The 21,550-nt window shown below is 50.9% G+C and overlaps 1 protein-coding gene across 5 annotated transcripts in view; it reads right to left on the bottom strand.

Moving 5' to 3' along the window:
- Nucleotides 1-20,143: 20,143 nt before the first annotated feature.
- Nucleotides 20,144-21,550, bottom strand: part of Ttc7b (tetratricopeptide repeat domain 7B) — a 223,393-nt gene continuing 221,986 nt past the window's right edge. For all 5 annotated transcript variants that reach the window (XM_074067331.1, XM_074067324.1, XM_074067327.1 and 2 more), the window contains one exon: nt 20,144-21,154. In XM_074067331.1, coding sequence (XP_073923432.1) covers nt 20,933-21,154 — 222 coding nt within the window. In that variant the 3' untranslated portion in view covers nt 20,144-20,932. The remainder of the gene's footprint in view (nt 21,155-21,550) is intronic.

Raw genomic sequence — 21,550 nt, 5'->3', positions numbered from 1 at the left:
CCAGTGGGAAATCTAGGGTCTCACTTTCTGTGTCTGGACCTGGGAGGGGTAAAGAGGGGTGCTGAACACCAGCCTTAACCTGGGGACTCTGAGTGGGAGTCCAGTCAGTGCTGATGGGACAGAGCATCTTCTGAGCCAGTATATCAGTTGGCAGAGGACACAGGAAAGTCCTGGGCTCAGTGGTAGCAGAGCACCATGTATGCAAGAGGTCTTTCAGGTGAAAAAAGCAGACTGAAGGAGAAGCTGCAGGAGTTGGGATGAGGCCCGGTACTGATGGGTCTGGCTGCTCTTGGTGGCTGCCACTTGGACCTCAGTGCTGGGTTGAAAAGGCTTGAGGAAGGGACACAGGCCAAGCCTCCTGCCTCTGTTTTTGAAGGAGACAGACCTGAGGAAGTTGCTGGAGGCTCACAGCCCTTCCTGCTTGTCTGTGGCCATTCTGGGCCCTCACTAGGAGCCTCTCCTCCTGAATCTGCTAGTACGTCTCATCTCATGGCTGGCAGTCTCTGACTACCCCAGAGTCACTGGGGTATGCCACTCTCCAGAGCCACCCAACTCATCACCACGGGTTCTGAGCAGGTGGCACCATATAATGACAGGGAACTCCATGCTTCATTCCAGTGTTCTGGCCACCCCTGTCATTGTCAGGGTCCCCTTGCCTGAGGGGCAGAAACTAGCTCCCCAGCAGCACATGGTGGTCCAGAGATGGCAGCATGGCTGACATATGGGGTGAAGAATTCCACATGGGGGCCCTCTGTGCCCTGTGGGGTGCTTAGCAGTGCCCTAGCCCTTCTACTAGATGACGGTAGTACTCCCACCACTACAACCACCAGAAGCATTGCCAAATGGCCCCCAGGGGCACAATCACCACCTAGTCCAGAACCTCAGCTCCATAACAGCTTCATGCCATCAGTCTCTCTCCTGGGCAGAGTCCCTGCATCCGCCATCCTCACAGACGCAGCACATGCTCTGTGTGACTGGGAGCTGTCTATGGCCCTGCTTCACCCGACCTCTTCCTTCCATCCCAGATGGACACCCTAACTCCCCAGGATCTGGAAGATGAGCAGAAAACTCCATTGTGTCCTCCCACCTTTCCCAGCTCTCTGCTCCAAGGTGCCATAAGGAAAACCCAATCCTTTGAAAAAAGCAACCTTTAGTCACCTTTCTAGACAGTCATCCCCACGCCCATTGCACACAGGGCTGTCAGCCCTGCCCACGTGCTGTGGGGAGCTCCAACTCTTTGGGTCACCACACCCCTAGCTCCATCCCTGGCACTGGTTCCCAGTGGGCAGGGGCCATGTGGAGGGACTGGCACACTCTTAACACCTAAATGCACTTTTGAGGAGTCACATTCTCAAAATGGCAGCCCCAGGGTGGCGGGGAGGTGCTGGGCCGGGGCCCTGTTTCCCATGGCCAGGGAGGAGACAACCAGGATATTTGCAGGGACAAACACAAAGCTGGAAGCCATTTGAGGTGGGCAGGCAGCCAGCAGGATGCAGAGAGGGATGTAAGGTCAGCCTTCATTGAGCTACCTGGCTGGGGCTGACCAGAAGGGGAACATGGGGAGCTCAGAGTATTTGTTACATTCACGGACCCCAAACCTGTCCACATAGGGATGGGGCCCCACCTCAAGAAGACACCAGCCAGAAACTGGCCTGGGTCAAGATCATAGGCTCACCAGCTCACCTGGGGTCCTGGCAGGCCCTACAGAGTGGCTTTTGAATCAAACCAGCTCAGGGACATGTCTTCAAGGAAAGTTTTGTTGCTAGTCCCTGGAGATGAGATGCTGGATCAAAACAACCAAGTCCCACCCTTAGGGTCAGCCATGGTGACCTCTTCTCAGACATTGCACACTGAAAGAAAGGCAGGTTACCTTATTTTGTTTATTTTCTTTTGTTCTTTTGATGGGACTGGGATTTGAATTTAGGGCTTTGCACTTGCAAAGCAGGTGCTCCACTGCTTCAGCCATGCCTCCAGTCCATTATTTTGGAGATAGGGTCTTGTAAACTATTTGCCAGGGTTGGCCTCAAACCTTGATCCGCCTGATCTCAGCCTCCCAAGTAGCTAGGATTACAGATGTGAGTCACTGGTGCCTGTTGAAAGGCGGGTCATTTTAATCTTTATTCCAGAAGGAATTACTGGTCTGCCATTCTTAACAAATTGTCTTCACAAACGTATCACTGCTCACCTGCCTGCCCCCTGAGGGGTTCCTGCTGGATCCATGTGAGTGGGGCCCCAAGACGTCCTGCTGACTTTATTGGGGGGGGGTCCTGGGCTACCCCATAACAGCAGTTTCAATCTGTACATGTCAGTCGCCTGTTCATGAGGGTTACTGAGGTTAGGATTCCTGAGGAATGCAGCCACCAGGTGTCATTGACAAGAAAAAACAAAGGCTGAGAGCAGCAGCACTGGATCCCTGGGTCTGAGTGACACATGACATTATGACCAAGATTCTGGTGCCTGGGGTGGGCACAATCAGGAAAGCAGCTTCCTTCAAGAAAGCTGTCTGCACAGGCCTATTTCTGGCTGGGGTTGTCACCTATAGGGCAACCCAGGGAGTTCAAACCCCTGGGCCTTCTATGTTCCCTGACCTCCTATTCCCCCCGGAAGACAGGTGGAAGGATTTAGTTCAGGGGCATAAGTGTGGACATTTTGATTGACCTTCCACTCCTCTTCCTGGCCAACAGAATCCTGGTTTTGTCCAAGCAGCAGGGGACAAGTCTCGCTTCATTGCCAATTGGTCTGTGTGTGATCACTCTGTGCCCCTTTGCCAGATCTCTCTTTCCCAGCTTTCTTTGCAACTAGGGGTAGCTTTTGATCCAGTTGTAGGTAATGAAATGTAAGAGCTGTGGGGGAGAGCTTCTGGGAGAGCTTTTGTTTCTTATAAAAGGGTGGATATGACAGCAGAGTTCTCTTAGCTTGCCCTTCCCTTTTTTCATGCTAGAGTACAGTCATGATGACTAGTGCTGTAGCAGCTATCCTGTAACTATGTGGTCTCAAGAGAACACTGAAGGTGGTGGACATAGAGATGGAAAGAATCTGGTTCCTCAGTGACCTCGCTAAGCTTCCAAACCACGCTGACACCTGCTATGCCCAGGGTCCTCATTAGGTCAATAGTTACTGTATTTGTGGTTCAGAGAGAGGCACTGTTAATGTGCTCTGTGTGAGCCCGTGTGAATCGTCCATTATAGAGTGGATTCTTGGTGACCAGTGGCCATCACCAACATTGTGTGCAATCTGCTGGCTTGCATAAGTACACTTGGACGGATGACAGATTTGTGACATATGCATATACATGACCCCTGGGTCAGAGTGCCACTCAAGCCCTGGTCCTGAGTGTTACTTGCCCAGGCTCTCAGGCCACTCCATCAACCTTGCTGAGATGCATTCTCCTTATCTAAATGGGGAGGAAAATGGTAGCTTATGGGTGTGGAAGTTGGCAGTTAGCCCAGCCTCACGAACCCGGAGTGGGGCAAAAGGACCAGCTCCACCTGGCAGATAGGGAAACCAAGACTCAGAGAGGCTCAGTAAAATGCTGAGGTCAAGAGCCAAGACCTGGCGAACCACATGGCCTCACATAGCACCTGTGTGTTGGAGGACTGTCTATGTGCCTGAGTGTGCAGGCTGCATGCATGTATGTGCAAGCGTGTGTGCCCGGGGCTGTGTATATGTATGCAGAGTTATTATGCAGGAGTGTAAGTGCAAGTGTGCATGTGCACAGGGTGTGTGTGTGTGAGGCTGCATGTTCAGGGTGTATACACGTGCAGGGGCTGCGTGCAGGGAGTGTGTGCATCCACAGTCACTTAGGCCAGTGTGCAGATGAGCCCTGGAGACTGTGTTTTGAGGGTGTCTCTCTTCAGCCCCAGCAAGAGTGGCCTCTGCCTGTCCCTCACTGGCTCTGCAAGGCTCCCAGACCCCGGCACTGGCAGGGCCACCCCTGTTGCACTGACTCCCTCTGGCTCCCCTGGGCCCAGATGCTCCCCAGGGCTGCATCCTGCTCCCTTCTCCAAAACAACACCACCATCATCAGCAGCAGCAACAGTTCCCTGAGGGCGGCTGCCTCCCTTGCGTTGGCACCAGCCTGGGTCTCACCTGCTGGGCTGCTCAAGTGGCCACCAGCATTTTCCTGGCCCACACCCTTTTCCCCTCCTATCATCGTCATGGATGGCTATAGATAACGCTCCTCTTCCCTTTCCCTTGCCACTAAGTCAAGGAGTTCTACCCAGTCATCTCCACCTGGGCCAGCCTGGGGGTCGGTTGGGGGCCTGCATGAGAGGGTGGCAGGTGAAGGAAGTCCAAGACTCCCAGGGATAGCATCGGCACCCTGCCCTGCCCTTGCCCTCTTCCTGCCAGAGCAGACCCCTCAGGCTTCCCTAAAGACAGGGGCCATTGGAACCTCACACTCCAGCCCAGTCAAGGCAAACATGCTGGGAGACCTTCCTGCCCTCACTTGACCCTGAAGGGCTCCTTTCTCCTATCTTCACCTCCTCTTCAGCATCTCTGGCAAAGGAGAGTAGTCCCCCCATCTGGAGCCTGAGGCAGCCCTATCCGCCTCTCCAGCCCCAGAGTCACAGTCTCATCTCCATGACTTTCTCATTTTCCCCCAGCAAACTCACTGTCCCATTCTACTGTCCTCCCCGCTGGGAGTCCTTGATCCACCTTGGGCCCTGAGCCAAAAAGTCATTAAAACAAAGTACAACCAAGGAGAGGGAAAATTGCACTTTCTGATGGGAGAAAGCCAAACACTGTCACACTCCAGGGCCACTGGCTGTGTCCCAGGAACTCAGGGAGGGTGGGAGTGTGGCAGCCCAGGAGCAGGGGCAGGAGGGAGGGGGGTTAGAGCCGGGCCTTGAGGGCTGACAGGCCGAGGTGTAGGTCTCTGAATGCCCAGTCTTTTGGGAACTGTGACCTGCAGAGCTGGGCTGCAGAGCTGGCATGAAGCAGGCCCTGAGTCTCTGTTGTGTCTACAGCTCACAGGTGTTGGGAAGGCCTGGCTCCAGCCTGAGACTCTCACAGGACGGTGACCAAGCAGAGGCCTTGGGAGGATGAAGGACCCACCTCTCAGAGCACCTAGGACCCTTGGGTTTTCCCACATTCCCTGTGGTCCCCTGCACCTGTTGTATACCTATAGGAGACACGACAGAAAAAACAGATAGTGTTTCTCAGTCCCCACCTGGGGAAACTGAGGCTCAGGGTGGGAACCCTGGTGGGCATGTGACCCATTTAAGGGGGAGCAAGGGCTAAAATACAAATCTGACTTTCCCTGCCTTGTGTTCTCTTAACTAAACAATGGTGGTTATTGCATGTGGGTTTTTAAAACAAAATCATCTTTGATTTTTACAGCAAATACCTTGATGGTGGCTTTATTTCCCATCATTTACAGATGAGTACAGTGGGGCACAGAGAGGGTAATCAGATCCAAGGTTACACAGCAGATACACAGCAGAGTCAGGACTAAAACCCTGGGCACCTGACTCTAGCACCCGTGGCCAAGAACTCCAATGTGGCCAGTGAGAAGCTGACAGAGTCCTCCATTCTCAGGTGGGAAGGGGACCAAGAGCAGTTTGACCTGCCAAGTTCCTCCAGAGCTCCTCTGCTTGAGTGGAAGGACACGTGGGAATAAAAGGGGCAGAAGAGCTGATGGCATAGACTAGTCACAAAAACTGGCTAGGGGTCATGGGAGGAGAGTCCACAGGCTGGTGGCCACAGAGTGGAGGCTGAGGGTCTACTCCAGGCACCTGGCTCTGGCTGGGCACAGTGGGGAACAAAGGGCTAGGCTGTCTCATTGCCATGGACTGCGGACCTCCTTTTCCTCCTGGCTGCAAGCCTCCCCTGGCCTCCGGAGCCTCTCCCTGACAGCCGCCCCCCACTTGTCCCCTGTGGTCTGCCAGGAGTTCGATGTTCTTGGTGTGGGGAGGGGGTATGGCTGGGTGGGCTGCCTTCTCCACCCCCAGCCCAATCCTGAGCCTTCTTGCAGCCACAGTGGCTTGATGCCACCCTCTGCCCTCCCCTCCTCTCCCTCTTTAAAGCCAGCTATGCTAGAGACCCCTCCCTGCATGGGCACCCTGGGGTGGGGAATGGAGGAGCTAGGCCTTTGGCTCCAGGCCTGAGCCTGTGATGGTTGCCAGGGTAACAGCAGTCCATGGCAGGCAGCCTGGCAGCTGAGAGGAGGCAGGAAGCTGAGATGCGGGGAGTCCACCCATTCCCCTCCCTCTCTGCTCTAAGGGTGGTGTGTGGGGCTAGGTGGGGGCACCTGGCACAACCTGAGGCTTAGGGTTGTAGGAGTTAGGGAAGTTGGCAGGAGGAACTTGGGGGATGGATGACCTGCTTCAAGTTCTGGTCCAACCACAGGCCAGCTGTGTGGCCCTGGCCGTCTCTCCACTTCTCCAGAGCCTCAGTCTTCCCATCTGTGGTTGGCTGTGTAGCAGTTTGCTAGGCTGGAAATCTGAACTCAAAGTGTGGGCAGAGATGGTTTCTCCTGAGGCTCCCTCTCCTTTTCTCTGTGTGCTCATATGGTCTTCCCTCTGGGTGTGTCTGGATTCTACTCTTATAAGGACACAGTCCTACTGGATGAGGACTCACCCTAATGAACTCATTTGACTTAATTACGTCTTTGAAGGCCCCATCTCCAAATACAGTCACATCCAAGGTACTGGGGATGAGAGCTTCAGCATACAAATTTTGAGGAGGACACAATTCAGGACGTAAAATGCAGCCACCTGGCCTGGGCCCTGCCACTCCTGAACTGAATTTAAACAGACTGGTCAGCTCCCATTTGTACTTCTCAAGTCGCCGCCCTCAGGCGAGCCAGGCCATTGTCCTTAGCATCCAGCCCGTGAATTGGGTCCAAGGGTTACTGTGTGAAGCGAGATACATTTGTGATATGACAGGGCCAAGGTCATTCCCACGGCACATGCACAGCTCCTCCCAGTCCAAGAGAGTCCTGAAATTGAAGGATGGTTTCTCTTCCTTGCTCCAGGAATAGAGGGCTCCCTCAGTTGCTCTAGTGAAGAGGTGGAAGGGCAGGGGACAGTGAGAGGTGGCCAGGGTTAGGTGTTTAAGGCTCCCTTGAGGTTTTTGAGAAATACAAGGCTCTGAGTCACTTTGAAATTGCTTTGAGTTGCTGGACTTCTCTTTCTTGGACCGTAGATTCTCACAGATTAAAACTCAGAACAAAGCCAGACACATAGTAGGTGGTAAGAAAATGCATTTCAACTTCCACCCGCAGGGTGGAAACACAGAGACACTGTGTTTGGGGGCCACTGAAGCATGGACAAAGGCCTCTGCTCTGGGCTGGCGTTGGCTCTGATTGGTCACCAGAACCCACCAATTTTCCTAGGGAAAAAGGCCACACAGGGAGGCCTGGCCTTTTGTGATCCCCCACCTGCTACGCTCCCACCATGATAGGATGTGTCAGTACAGGGTGGGCAGTGGAGCAGGCCTGCACCCTGCTGTCTACTTCTCTCTCGGTGCATGTGCGTGTGTGCATGTGCGTGTGTGTTCCAAGCCCTATGCAGGACAGGAAGGTGACAGAGTTGTCCAGGACTCCTGGTGCTGGTTGAGACAGGGCAGAGCCAACTCCTAGGGAGGACAGAGGCTTGACTAGGAAATGGAGGTCTCCCAGGTCTCCATTTGAAGCTTCTTTCTTGTCCCAGGGTAGTTTGGATAATTTAATGGGAGCAATAACTTCCTTGTACTTCCTCAGGGCACTGCCCTTTACAGTTTTCAAGGCTGGTCCATATCAGCTGCACCACCCAACTCTGGAGGGGGCAGGCTTCCCAGATAAGGAAGCTGAGGCACCAAGGAGCCTCTGCCCTGACATCAGAGTGTAAGTGCATGGGCACCAAGGCATGGGGTCCTTGGGCCCAGCCCAGGGAAAGGCAGTGATAAGGCCACTGCCTCATGTGCTTCGAGAAGCCTGACCTTCAGTGAGGTGGGAAACCAGGGTGGGCCTGGCCAGAGCAAGGGAAGGTCCCTGGCCTGGTCCTTGGCCCTTGCCCCAAGCCCCACCCGACTGAGCCTCTATTTCCTGAGCTGGCCGCCAGGACAGGCTGGGTAGCTGAATCCCTTCCTAAAAAGGCATCAGGCAGTGGTGGCCCAGGCTATTTTTAGACAATTGTGTTGAAAATCTCAAGGCACATGTAGCACCATGTATTTTATTTCAGGAGGAAATAAGTGGGTGTAAGTAGATCCCCCAAAAGGCTTGGAGGAACCCCCATGGGTCTGCCTGAAAGGGCAGTGGCCTAAGATGCCCAGCCTGGGGTTTGAGGATTCAGGGCTTCCTGCCAGGGGCAGGGTCCACCACAGCCCCTCTTTGGCTTGGAGCTATCTGGAGTGCAAACTATCCACATTAAAGATGGGGAGTCCAAGACCCATCAGTCCTCATCCCCATCTCTATCCCAGACCTTACTTCTCAAAACTGTGGTTTAATAAGCTGCACATCTTTAGAGTACACAGGGTGTTATGTCTTGATATGTGTCTACACCCGTGAGGTCACCACCACAATTAAAACAGTAAACAAGCTGGGCTTGATGGTCCATACCTGTAATCCCATCATTTGAAAGGCTGAGGTAGGAGGATTGTGAATTCAAGGCCAGCCTAGGCTACAGAGCAAGTTCCAGGCTAGCTCAAGCTCCACAGTGAGACTGTCACAACAAACCAAACAAATGAAGACAGCAAACATACTCACCCCCACGCCCCAGGTCTCCTCGTCACCTTTGCAAACCCTCCGTCCTGTCTCCCACTGCCTCTCTGCCTCAGGCATCTGTTCTCTGTCACTATGGATTACCTCATAGTTTCCAGAATCTTCTACCAGTGGGGACCCACAGCAGGTTCGGTTTGACTGGCTTCTCTAACCCATCATCAGCATTATTTTGAGAGTCAACCGTGTTGTTGCATGTACCAATAGCTCGTCCCTTTACCCCCCATGGTATGCCATCATAAGGACGCACCACCATTTTTTTTTATCTAGTCATCTGCTCGTAGACGTTTGGATTATTTGTACTTTAGGATAGTACCAATATAAAATGTACCAGTCCTTGAGTAGACACATCTTTTCTTTTCTTTGGGGTAAATGATAGGAGAGAAATTCCTGGATAACTCTACGTTTGAACTTTAAAGAAACTGCCAAACACTTTCCCGAAGTGGCCGCCCCGTTTCACATCCCCGTATGTGCGTCCCAGGGTATGCATCTCTCACCAACACTTGGATTGTCTGTCATCTCGGTTAGACAGCTCAGTGGATGTGAGGTGGCCTCACACTGTGGTTTTGATTTGTTTTCCCCATGACCAGTGACACTGAACAGCTCATCATGTATTTGCTGACCCCAATCTCACTTTTTTCTTTAAATAAGCTTTTAACTTTAAAATAATTTTAAATTTACTGAAGAGTTGCAAAGCTAATACCAAGCATTCCCCCAGCCCCCTCCCCCTCATATTAGCTTCTTATGGTACCTGGTACACTTATCACAGTCATGCACCACAGCGTGTCACGTGTCAAGCGTATGATGCTAACGTGCCTCCCACAGGTACGTCATGTTTTGCTGTCGAATCTCCACAGGCCCCTGAGGTTACTGTCAGCTTCTTTGACTTCCCCTTGCTTTTCACACTCTTGACGGTTGGCTTAGATATTTTATAGAAATTTTTTCAATTTGGGTTTTCCTGTGATGAGACTGGGTTATTGTCTTGGAGAGCCCAGTGAGGACGTGCCTGGCTCATTCCTTCCCATCGGGATTTGTGCTGGCCACATGACTCATCACTGTGGTGCTGACCTTCAGCCCCGGGTTCAGATGGTGTCGGCCAGGGTTTTCCAGTGGGACGTCACTATTTTTCCTCTTTCGACAGCCTTTTTGGATGAAGGCCTCTTTGGGTCCTAACCTGCACTTCAGAGATTAAGTTCCCCACACTTTACCTTCATTTGAGAATCTTCCAGAGCAGGTACTTCACACTGACATGTCACTCGATCCCAAACCCAACCACTGTCCTTCTGTGAGGGGTCTTGGTAACCTCTACACTGGGCAAGCTTGTGGTTATAAAGGACTTGGAACAATGGCTTAAATGAGAAAACTGAGGCTCAGAGAGGGGTGAGATTTACTTAGGATCCACCATAACCAGAAGAAAAATGTCCTTGGGGCATTGACCAGGGCAGAGAGCAAGGGTGCCCTAGTCCAGGACGTGCTCAGGAGGTGCCCACATTGGTTAACACGCGGACACTCATGAATGATAAGGACTTCCATACATAAAACCTTTCTCTGTGAACAATGGAGGCTGCCCCAAGGGTCACCCACTGCCTCTCAGCCACCTGAATAAACTGGGGAAGCTAGAATGGGGGATGTCAAAGAGAAGACAGCCCAGCACTCCCCTGCTGAGGCCTCAATGTCACCTATGTGGCCACAGCAGCCCTGCCTCCTCTTGGCGGTCTGGCTGGCACAAGCTGGATTCTAGATTTCAGCTGGCCACAGATGAGTCTCCAAGCGGTCAGTTAGGGACTTGGGCACCATCGTGAGGCGACACACTCGTACCCTGACCTCGCAGGCCAGAGTTTAAATTGGTCGGACAAGTTATTAAGACACAAACAGGAACATTAAAAATGGTAATGATTTTTTAAAATTGTGCTAGGTGGGGGTACATTGTGGTGTTTACAGAAGTTCTTATAATATATCAAATATTTGATAGCTGAATTCACCCTCCATCAGTCTCCTCTACCCCCCTCCCCCCACTCCTGATGGTAATGGTTTTGCTCTGGTTCCCTGGAGAAGTTTTGAAAGGGCCATGGAATTGTGGAATCAGATGGATCCTGAGGAGACTAAGGATTGCTCTGTGGTGAGTCACCTCAACACCCTGAGTCTCAGTTTTCCCATCTGTGAGATGGGGATGATCAGTGTAGTTACCTTTTGTATTGTCTTTAATTTCCATAATCTAGTGCAGCACGGACAGTGTGGTGTGTGTATCTGTGTTCATTTTCACGTGCACCTTGAACCCTAATGAGAAGCTCACCCTCCAAAGCTGGTTTGGCATCTGCAAGACTGGAACCAAAGCCATTAGCTATTACTTGCCCACTAACTAATATCAGGCCACTAATTAGCCAAGGGATATAAAAAATGCTGTGTGTGTGTGTGTGATATAAGTGGTGTTAAGAGTGTGTAGATTGGGAGGGCCATGGCTCAAATTTATCCCCCCAAAACATGTTAGTGACAGTATTAAGGAGAGGGTCCTTTGAGAGATGATTTGGCCTCAAGGGTCCCACCCTCACAAACAGATGAATAGTGTCATAGGAGTGAGTTCCGCATGAAGGGCTGAGCTTGGCTCCCCTTGCCCCTTAACCTTTCTTGCTCTTCTGCTGTGGGGTGTTGGGGTGTCGCAGTAAAAGACCCTGGACAGATGCTGCCCCACTCCCGTCTTGGACTTCGCAGCCACCAGAACTGGGAGCCGATACAGCTCCGTTAGTCTATATTACATTGTCTTGGTGTTCTGTCACAACAGCACAAATGGACCAAGATGGCCAGCAATATTGTACAGGGGCCTCTGTACAATGTGGGGTTGTTCCAGAACCAGGGACTCCTGGGTCCTAGGTCTGGGTGCTTTGAGGATTTTGTTGGCTGATCCTGACTCTTAGCGTCAGAGTCCTGTTGCATCAGCCCCAAGTAGGCTCTTCACGTGAGTGCTTACCAGTGCCTGAAATTCAGAGCACAGGGACTCCACCCTGGCTGGACCATGTCGCTGTCTTGGCATCTGCTCACCAATGGCCTGATTTTCCTGTACTTTGCATTCACTGGGGTAGCATCTAGCAAGGAGTCACCGCTCTCACTTCTACTGATGACTGGCCAGCTCTACGGAGCCACCAGACAGAATCCAGCAGTTTCAACTGCCAGCTTGGTTCTGGCCAGTTTACAGATAGCATCACAGAGTCCTGAGGATTAAATGAGGGAACATGTGGAAAACACACACTAAGCCCTCAAGCAATGGAAGCTAATGAACCTGCTCCTCCTGGAAGTCTGTCTTAAAGATAGGCAGCCAGAGATGCTGGGGAAAGGTGTATGTGAGTGGCTAAGCGTGGGGATTCTGGAGTCAGGTAATCTGGGCTCGGATCCCAGTAACACTGCCTTGGGCAAGTTCCCTCATCTTTGAAGAAGGCTTTGCTTCTCATTTGTGCCTGCATCTGTAACATCAGTGTCCATCTAGCGAGGTTGCTGCGGTGGTTCATCTGGGAAATTAATGAAGTCCACGTCTAGGTATATCAATGAGGATGTTTACAGAGAAAATTAATAAGGGAGGGGGGCCCCTTCCAGAATCCAATAGGCTGGGGACCCAGAGGGAATAAAAGGAGGAGGAAGTCTGCTAGCACAAGCATCCATCTCTCTCTCTCTCTCTCTCTCTCTCTCTCTCTCAGTTCTTCCCCTTCTTCCCATGCCTAGCCTCCATGAGATAAGCAACTCTGCTCCTCCATGCCCTTCCACCACGGTGCTCTACCTCACAACATCCCAGAAACAATGGAGTCAGCTGACCACAGACTGAAACCTCTGAATCTATGAGCCAAAATAAATCTCTCCTCCTTTTAAATTGTTTCTTTCAGGTATTTGTCACAGCAGGAAAACTGAGTAACACAGTCACCACGAGTATTAGATGAGTCAATACATGTAGAACACTCAGAATGACACCTGGCACACAATAAATGCTCAATAAATGTGAGCGAGCACAGATCATCTCATTCTGTGTGGAATGACAATGGGAAGCAACCAGAACACCTGATGAGCATTTGGGATAAATGATTGGCAGGGCAGCCATGTGACGGAAGGCTATGCATTTTCTTCTTCTTCTTCTTCTTCTTCTGCAGTACTGGGGCTTGAACTCAGGGCCTACACCTTGAGCCGCTCCACCAGCCCTTTTTTTATCATGGGATTTTTTTGAGATAGGGTCTTGCGAAACATTTGCCTGGGCTGGTTTCGAACCATGATCTTCCTGATCTCTGCCTCCTGAGTAGCTAGGATTATAGGTGTGAGCCACCGGCACCCAGCTGCCTTTTATCGTCTTTGGGAGTAAGGGGGATTGAGCTCTGGGCCTCGTGCTTATTTGGCAGGCATGCTACCATTTGAGTCGCATCCCAGTCCTTTTACTTTTAGTTTGCTTTTCAGGTAGGTTCTCTAGCTTTTGCCTGGACTGGTCTTGGACCATGATCCTCCTACCTCTACCTCATGAGTAGCTGGGATTATTGGTGTGTGATACTGTACCTAGTTCTATAAACACAAAGAAATTCTAAGTGCAAAGGTATATAAAATATTATAAATAGTATCATGTCACTTCATTAAAAATATACTCCTGCCAGACGCTGGTGGCTCATGCCTGTAATCCTAGCTACTCAGGATGCAGAGATCCGGAGGATCACAGTTCAAAGCCAGCCCAGGCAAATAGTTTGCAAGACCCTATCTTGAAAAACCCTTCACATGCACACGGGCACACATGCACACACACACACACACACACACTATATATATATACGTATATATATATTCCTAAGAAAACTCCAGAAGGTAGTATGCCAAAATGATAAGGTGAACACTAAATGGTAGAATTGAGTTATCTAAATCTTTATATTTCTGGAATTGTCCATGATGAGTGTGGTAAGTGGAATAATGATTTCCCAGAGGGGTCAACATCCTAACCCTGGAACCTGTGACTGTGTTAGCTTACATGGCAAAGGGGACGGTACAGATGTGACTAAACGAAGGATCTGGGGTAGGGAGAAGATTTTGGGTGATCCAGGCTAGACCAATGTAGCTACAAGTTTCTTACAGGTGGAATAGGAAGGGAGGAGGGTGAGAGTCCAAGAGGGGGATGTAACAAATGTCAACCTGCAGAGGCTGGAGTGATGTCATTACTGGATTTGGAGATGGATAAGGGTTGTGAGCCAAGAGCAGCCTGGAGAAACTGGAAAAGTAAGGCGCAGGTTTCCCTAGGACACTCAGGAGAAATACAACCCTGCCACCACCTTCATTATTGCCCACCCCTCCGCCCTGTGACCCATTTCAGACTCCTGACATCCAGAATTATAAGATGATAAATGTATACTGTTTTAAGTTTTGTGACAACTTATTACAGCAGCATTAGGAAATGAATACAGTGGGTATGTATTTCATAGTCATAAAAGAAAAGGCTTCTGACTATTAAAAATAAAAGGCAGAGCCAGCTGTAGGTGACTTTATTACTCCCCTTCTCCATTGGAGGTAATGTGACCAGGCTGAGCTGGGATTCCAGCCAGATCTGTGTGACCCACAGCCTGGTGGTTACCAGGAAACCCTATTATCCTCAGGAGGTCAGGGGCCAAAGGGCAGAAGGGGTAGGCAGAGGAGCTGTGGAGGCCTTAGGCAGCCAGATATTCAGCTGGAATTCCTGGCACAAGGCAGGCCTGCAGAAGATAGCCACCATTTTCCTGTCACTTCCTGTTGCCAGTCCTACTCAGGCCCTGAGTGTGTTTGGGGTTCCTGCCTGCAGGCCTGGCCCTGAGGCCTCATACATTGTCCCTGTTTGGTGGTGGCCCTGGTTTTCCCTGCCCAGCAACCCTACCATACTGACAGCAGCCTGCTGACTCATGTCTCACCTGGAAGCAGGCTGGAGTGGGGGGCAGTTGTCCCCCATCTGACAGTGGGGCCCCAGAGGGACAGTGACTTCAGCTCATCCTCTAGGGAGGCTCAGAGTTGGAGTGTCTCTCTCAGGGCATGGCCTCAAGGAGGAGGCCACAGCCCGGTCCCCAAAGCCCTTTTGGAGGACCCTTTGTCTTTGTGAGTTGACTACAGGATGTCCCTCTCCTGGTAATATCTGGTGAGGCCTGGGCGGGGGCAGAAGGAAATGAGTGACTGATGGGACAGGATGGTCAGTGGCAGGAGCAGAGGTATGTGTGCATGTATGGGGAAGGTCCTGGAGACCCTGCACAGCCTGTCCACTGCCTGTCTCCCCTGATAGGCCACAGTCAGTGTGTGGATGCTTTTGGAGTAGGCAGAGGACAGGAGCTGGAGAAGAGAAGTCAAGGAAAGTCAGGGAAGAGCAGGAATGAGTCTAGCAAAGATCCAGAAACAGAGACGTGGTGGTGGGAAGACTCGCTGGGGGAGGGTCATAGAGGGGGATGGCAGGGCCACATGACTGGCCTTGGGTAGGAGGTCCCTTCTGCCACACTGGGCCTTTGCTGATTCTGTCACCCATTCCAGCTTTATGCTGGGTGTGTTGGAAGAACCGGGAGGGGCCATTGGGCTGGGGTTGTAGCTGGGGTGGCAGGGGACAGGCTGGTGATATGTCCATTACAGACAGGGTGGAGGTTGGGGGGGTGCTTGGTGAAGGTCAGGGTGTCCTTTGGGCAGATGGCACAAGGCATCCGAGGATGACATGAGACCAACAAGGAGATCGGCATGGCCTGGAGGAATCTGGAGTTGTTCTGATATGGACACAGGTGTACACACACATAACACACATACCTATGCAACCTCCCTTAGGCCATGAAGACACGTAAGGAGCGCAGGTTCCTGAGTGTGCCAAGGCCTGGCCACTGCCTATGCCTAGGACCTGGAGACAGATAGACAAGCCTATGGACTATGACAAATGACACTGGGATGAGAGAGGCCTGTCCTGGCCACACCCACCCCAAGGTCCTTTTTAGCTAGGAGTCAGGGCCCCCGTGAAGGTGGCCTCCTCTCTTCTTCTCACCTGCTTCCTCCTTCCCTCCTTGGCCCATTCACCTCCTATCCTCATCCTCAGCTTGTTCTCCAGCCTACTGAGAAAGGGAAGCCTATGGCTTACTGGTGTGGGATACCCAGGTGCTCTGTTCTCTCTCTGTTGCTACTCTGCAGGACCTCACTGGCTCAAGACTGAGGCAGCCCTTCTCTTCCTTGCTCCCCAGGGACACCTCCGGCTGGCTGTCCTCCATCTCTACCTCACTCCCTTCCCTCTGCAAACCAAGCGCACAGTGAGTACCCACCTACTCCCCTGTCCCCTATTCTCGGCTTTCCTCTACATCAATATCCTTGAAAGAGACCGCCATGTGAGATACTCTGCTCACCATCTTTTTCTTCTCTTGAACCCATGCCAACCTGGCTTTACCCTACCACTCTTCCCAAACAGCTTGTCTTAGTTCAGGCTGCCATAAAAGATACCACAGACAGATGGCTTCAGCAATGGAAATGCATGCTCTCACGGTTTTGGAGACTTGAAGTCCAATGTCAAGATTCTGGCTGATTTGGTGTCTGGAGCAGGCTCTCTTCCTAGAGTGTACTCAGCCACCTTCTCACGGAGTTGCTCGCTTGCTCTTTGGTGTCTCATCTTAAGGACACCAACCCTAACTGGATGACAGTCCCACCGCTATGACCTTATTTAACTGTGGTTACTTCCATAGTGGCCCTATATTAAAATGCGGTCACATTAGGAGTTCACTATACAATCTGAGGCAGGGCAAAGCTCTTGTCAAAATCTCTTCTCACCTCCACTTTCACAAACCCAACTGCTAATAGGTTGGCCCTACTAGACCTGGGCACAAAATAGAGCTATCCCTCTCTCCTCCCTGGAACTTGGCCTTCATTTGGCTTCTGAGTCTCTGCTCTCCTCTCTCCTGCTCCCTCAAGAGTGGCTCTGCTGCTCACTCCTTGCTGGCCCCTCTTCACTGTCCTAGAGGTGATCCCTGACCTCTTCCTCTCTGTCTGCACTTGTCCCAAGGAAACCCCTTGCTTTCTTTCTACTCCCTTTTCACTGATGTCTTCACATTTGCACCTCCACGTTTGTTCCAGTCCTGCTGTATAGCTGTTCCTCATTCGGAGGCGTCATGGGCATCTGACACCCAAACTTCATAAAAACAAACTCCTGGGTCCTCCCACCTCCCTGATTCAGTGGCTAAGAGTTCCACCCTTCCAGAAGTTCAGGACAAAACCCTCATTTCCATCTTCAGCTTCCCTCTTCCCCTAACACCCATTTCCATCTGTGAGCAAATCCTTTTGTCTCTGTCTTCACAACATTCACAACCCAACCATGTCTTACCACTTCGTGGGCTCCACTTGGCCCAGCCTCCATGACTGCCCACCTGGGTGATGGATGATGGTCTCCCAGCAGGCTATGGTTTGCAGAATCACTCTCTTCCACTTTTCCCCTAAGCAATCTCTATGCTACTCCCTGCAGTCTGAGAATATGTTTAGCTCACGCGGATGGCAAAGAGACCTTGCAGATGTGCAAGATGAAGTAGTCTGAGACAGGGAGGTAATCTTGGAACATTCCAGTAGGCAAAGGAAATCATGAGAGTCCTTATAAAAGAGAGGCAAGCAGCTCGGAAGGCAGGAGAAAGGTGATGTGACTCGGGACCCTGAACCAAAGAATGAGAAAGCCTCCAGAAGCTGAAAAAAGGCCAGATCATCTCCTGGAGCCTCCAGAAGGAACACTGCCCTACAAAACCTTGGTTCTAGACTTCTGAATTTGTGTTGCTTTTAGTAAGTTTGTGGTCATTTCTTACAGCAGCCATAGGAACCTAACATACCTTTAGCGTGGCCCCTGAATGCCCCTGTTAAGCCTCTGACCTCCTGTGCTTGCCCCTCCATCCTTTACCTCCCTGACTGTCCCTCCCACCTCTGAGCTTTTGCTTCTACTATTCCTTCTTCCTGGGATGCTTTCCCCCCACAAATCCACCTGGCTGGCTCTGGCCAAACATCGCCTATGGGAGAGCCCAGCCTGTCCTTATATTCCCAGCTTTGTTTTGTCTTTCTCCAGGTGTGTTACCACCTGCCATTGTGTACATTTGTCTGTTTCTTCCTCAAGAAGTGAAGCCCCACGTGTGCATGGTGTCTGCTCCAAGTGCTGCTGTATCCAGTGTGTAGCACAAGTGTCTGGCATGTTGTGAACACACAACAGATGCCTGTTGGATGGATGAATGAATGAGTGAGCAAGTGAATTTTACAAGTGAGGAAACCAAACTAGGGAAAGGGAATGACCTGTCGAGGTCACAATCAGCAGTAGTCCTACAACTCAAGGATCCCCCCAAACCCCTTTTGACAGGATGTGGGCACCTGTCAAAAGCTTATTCTCAAGCCCAAATCTCAATCCTATTTTTCCCAGGTGGTTTCTTCTTATTCTTGAGATTTCTGTTTCTTCACCTGTGAATGAATGAATGAGTGATGAGTGAATGCCCATATCTGGGAAGGAGCTGACAGGTCAGAGGACTAGAAGAAAGCCAGAACAGTGAGCAAGGAGGGGAGGGAGAAGGAGGCCAGGTAACCAGGGCCTCTGCAGTTTGGATCCTGTTCCACGCAAAAGTTGGGAAGCCATGGAGGCAGGTTACAGAGGGAAGAGACCCAATACCATTCTCTGCATGAGGCTGAACAGGCAGGAACAGGGAGGGCCTGCCATGGGCCAGAGAGAGGAAGAGGGGCTGGGCTATGGTGTTGGCATAGAGATAGAGAAGTGGAGAGGTTTGAGATGTGGACTGGGGAGGAAAGACAGGACTTACTGTAAAGCAGAACTTGAGTGGGTGGGATTAAGGCAGAGGGTCAAGGGGGTTGGAAGATTTCTCACATAGTGCCTATGGAGACCACAGCACTTCTCAGCATTTCTTAGGTGTCTTTCAGAATAGAAACCCATTGTGTGGGCTCTAAGCAGACCAGGGAGCTACATGCTCACATGATGGATGGAAAATGTTAGGTTCCCATGCTCCAGTGGTGACCCTGAGCCCTGATTCTCATCTCCTCATTCTCTTTTCCTGAGTTGGCACCACTCTCAGGCAGGCTGTCACACACAGGGCCAAATGTCCTCCAAGCGGGCATCCTGTTAGGACATCAAACCTATCAGTAAGAGTTTTTTCCCTAATATTTCCAGAACCAAAGTCACAGGGAGCTTAGGCTACATGCCCAAACCAAAAGCAGTAGCTGAAACTGGGGGGCTGTCAAGGTCAGTTGCTGAAATTGAGGGGGCTGTCATGGTCAGAGCGTGATTATGTCCATCCTTGAGCACAGGGGAGAGAGGAAGGGGAGGGTGGTTCCTCAAGGGAGTGAAAGTAACTGGTAGGGTGTTAGACCAGGAGTCTTAGAGGTCCTGGCTTTCTGCCTGTCTGGTACAGATTTGGGTGGTCTTACTCCACACTCCTGTACCATGTGGCAGGATTGGCCCTGAGCAGGGGCAAGTTGCCACCCTGCTGAGCCAATGTCTAACATTATAATTCCCTGATTTATGACCACTCACAGCCCCTAGTACTGCCTGGCAGGGTCAGAGCTGAGGTTGAGGTTGAGGTTGACCTGCTCTGTCCATACTGGGTCCTACCATCTGTTCCCAGACCTTAGCTGCCCCCTCACCACCTGCCTGCCTCAGTGAGCCAGGGAGGTTGTGCTCAGCTTGAATGGGGCCTTCTACGCTTTAGGGTAACTAAGATCAGAACTCAGGTCCTCCACATTACCTTGGGTCCTAGCTGGAGTCGGGAGTTGGGGTGGGGAGGAGGGTCACCCTACAACTGCTCAGCTAAGCTGCTGTGGGTGAAAGTAGAAGTCTGGTATTTTTCTCTGGTTCCTTGTTTTGCTGTCCACTCTGTCAGTCCTTGGCTCCGACCTCTATGCCTTCACCTTATGGTGACAGGAGGGCTGCCGTTCCAGCCTCACTTCTGAGGTTTACAACCAACAAGAAAAAGTGAGAGCCTTTTCTTGCAGCTCCAACTCTGACTGGACTGTGTTAAGTCACATGCCATTCCTCAACCTCTGTGGCCAGAGAGTGCAAGATGTTGATTGGCCAGGCCTGGGTCACATGCTCTAATCTCAAGTCCCATCTAGACAATGTGGGGAGATTTGGGAAAGGTGAATTCCCATGTATAATCAGAGTTGTGGCTACAAAGAAGAGGTTTGGATGCTGAGGACACAGGAAACGTATTAACCACGAGGATGGCCTGCAGAACACAAGTGAAGAGAGAGAGGCTTGGATGGAGGAAAGCACTTGCTTGCTCTGTTCAGACAGGGAGCAATGAATGGAGTCAGGTCCAAGGTTTGTCTCTGCAGCTGTTCTCACTGGGACCACTCTATGTAGGGTCCTCCTTGTGCCTCCTTGTCCCTCCAGGGCAGGCTGTAGGGAAAGATAGCTCCCCACCACAGGATCTAAGTCATTGCCTTTCTCAGGTTTTGCCAGCTTCTATGAAAGACAAGAGTCAGGGGTCCATTTAAAAATCATTTTTTTATTAACATCATCTTCCCATTTAGCCAAGTATTTGTCATGTATAAGGAATGCCGGTAAATATTCCATTTGAAGCTTCTTTGTACATATTTCCATCGATAAATAAACTCTGAATTCACATAAAAAAGTTAAACTTAAATAACTCATATTTCCTTCTCTTGTAACAGGCGTCTATTGGTAAAATATAAATATTCTTGGACTCGGGCTTTGTTCTAAGTGACGAGAACAGTAATTCATCACATGGACAATTAGTGACAATAGAACCAAGAAGTTGTCAGCTGGTGTCCTGGCATGGACTAGTACTGAGGTGGGAAACAAGAAAATTCACATTTGGTTTTTGGGCCAAGGTGGGACAGGTGTGGTGGCAGGGACAGAGGACAGGACAGTTGCTTTCTTTATAGCTCTGATAAAAATAATCTGCTCTGCCACTGAATTTTAACTTCGAATGTATCCTTCTACATTTGCTGATTAATTCCATAATCATTTTACCTGAAACTCAGATGTCAACTAACCAAATATGGCACATAATCCATTTTGAACAACGTCAGTAGATTTAGAAACTATCATTGGGCTGGCAAAACCAACAAGAGAAATAAATGCACGGGGAGAGAGCGACGACTCAAGGTTGGCTTGGTTAGTTCACTGTGGTCAGTTGAACATCCATCCAGGGCCTCAGTGCGGCAGACTCATCCCGTGGGCATCAGACTGGTCCCTGGCGACCCATGAAGGGCATCCTTGGCCTGCGAGGCAGGTGAAGTGGACAGCCCACTCTAGAGAACACGAGGGATGATGGTGAAGGGGACAGCAGGGCTGCTGGCCTCCAGCTCCAAAGCTGTCAGAAAGCACTCGGTGGCTGCAGCGTCGTTGCCCTGAGCCTGGAGGACCTCGCCCAGCCCGTTCCAGACCTCGTGGGCTGTCGAGTTCACCTGTACCGCATCCCGGAGAATTTTCTCTGCCAGACTGTATCGACCTAGCTGGTGGAGGATCAGGGCCTGTAGGAGTTGGAGACAGACAGTCAGACAGATGTAAGGAGCTGTGGGTACCTGTTTGTCCTTGAGTTTTCAGGGAGGTCCTTGGAGATGGGACTGTATCTCCTACTTAGCTGAGCACATAGTAAGCTCTCAAGTAATTCCCCAGGCTCAGGGGCAGTACTTGAAATAGTTACTTGAACCACATGAAATTGCTGAGATTCAGTCATTCTTAAACTATAAAACTATACAAAATTTCACACGGTTCATCTGAAACTTAACAACCAACTGGGAGGCCACAGTCTTGCTTGACCCAGTGTGGTTGAAGTGACCTGTCCCAGCTGACACCTGCCTGCATGGAAGAGTATCTGTTGTTAGTTGTAGTACTATCATAATGGTTATGACAGATTTTTTTTAAAG

Source organism: Castor canadensis, chromosome 3 (assembly GCF_047511655.1).
Source record: "Castor canadensis chromosome 3, mCasCan1.hap1v2, whole genome shotgun sequence".
NCBI lineage: Eukaryota > Metazoa > Chordata > Mammalia > Rodentia > Castoridae > Castor > Castor canadensis.
This window is presented reverse-complemented; position numbering and strand designations above follow the sequence as displayed.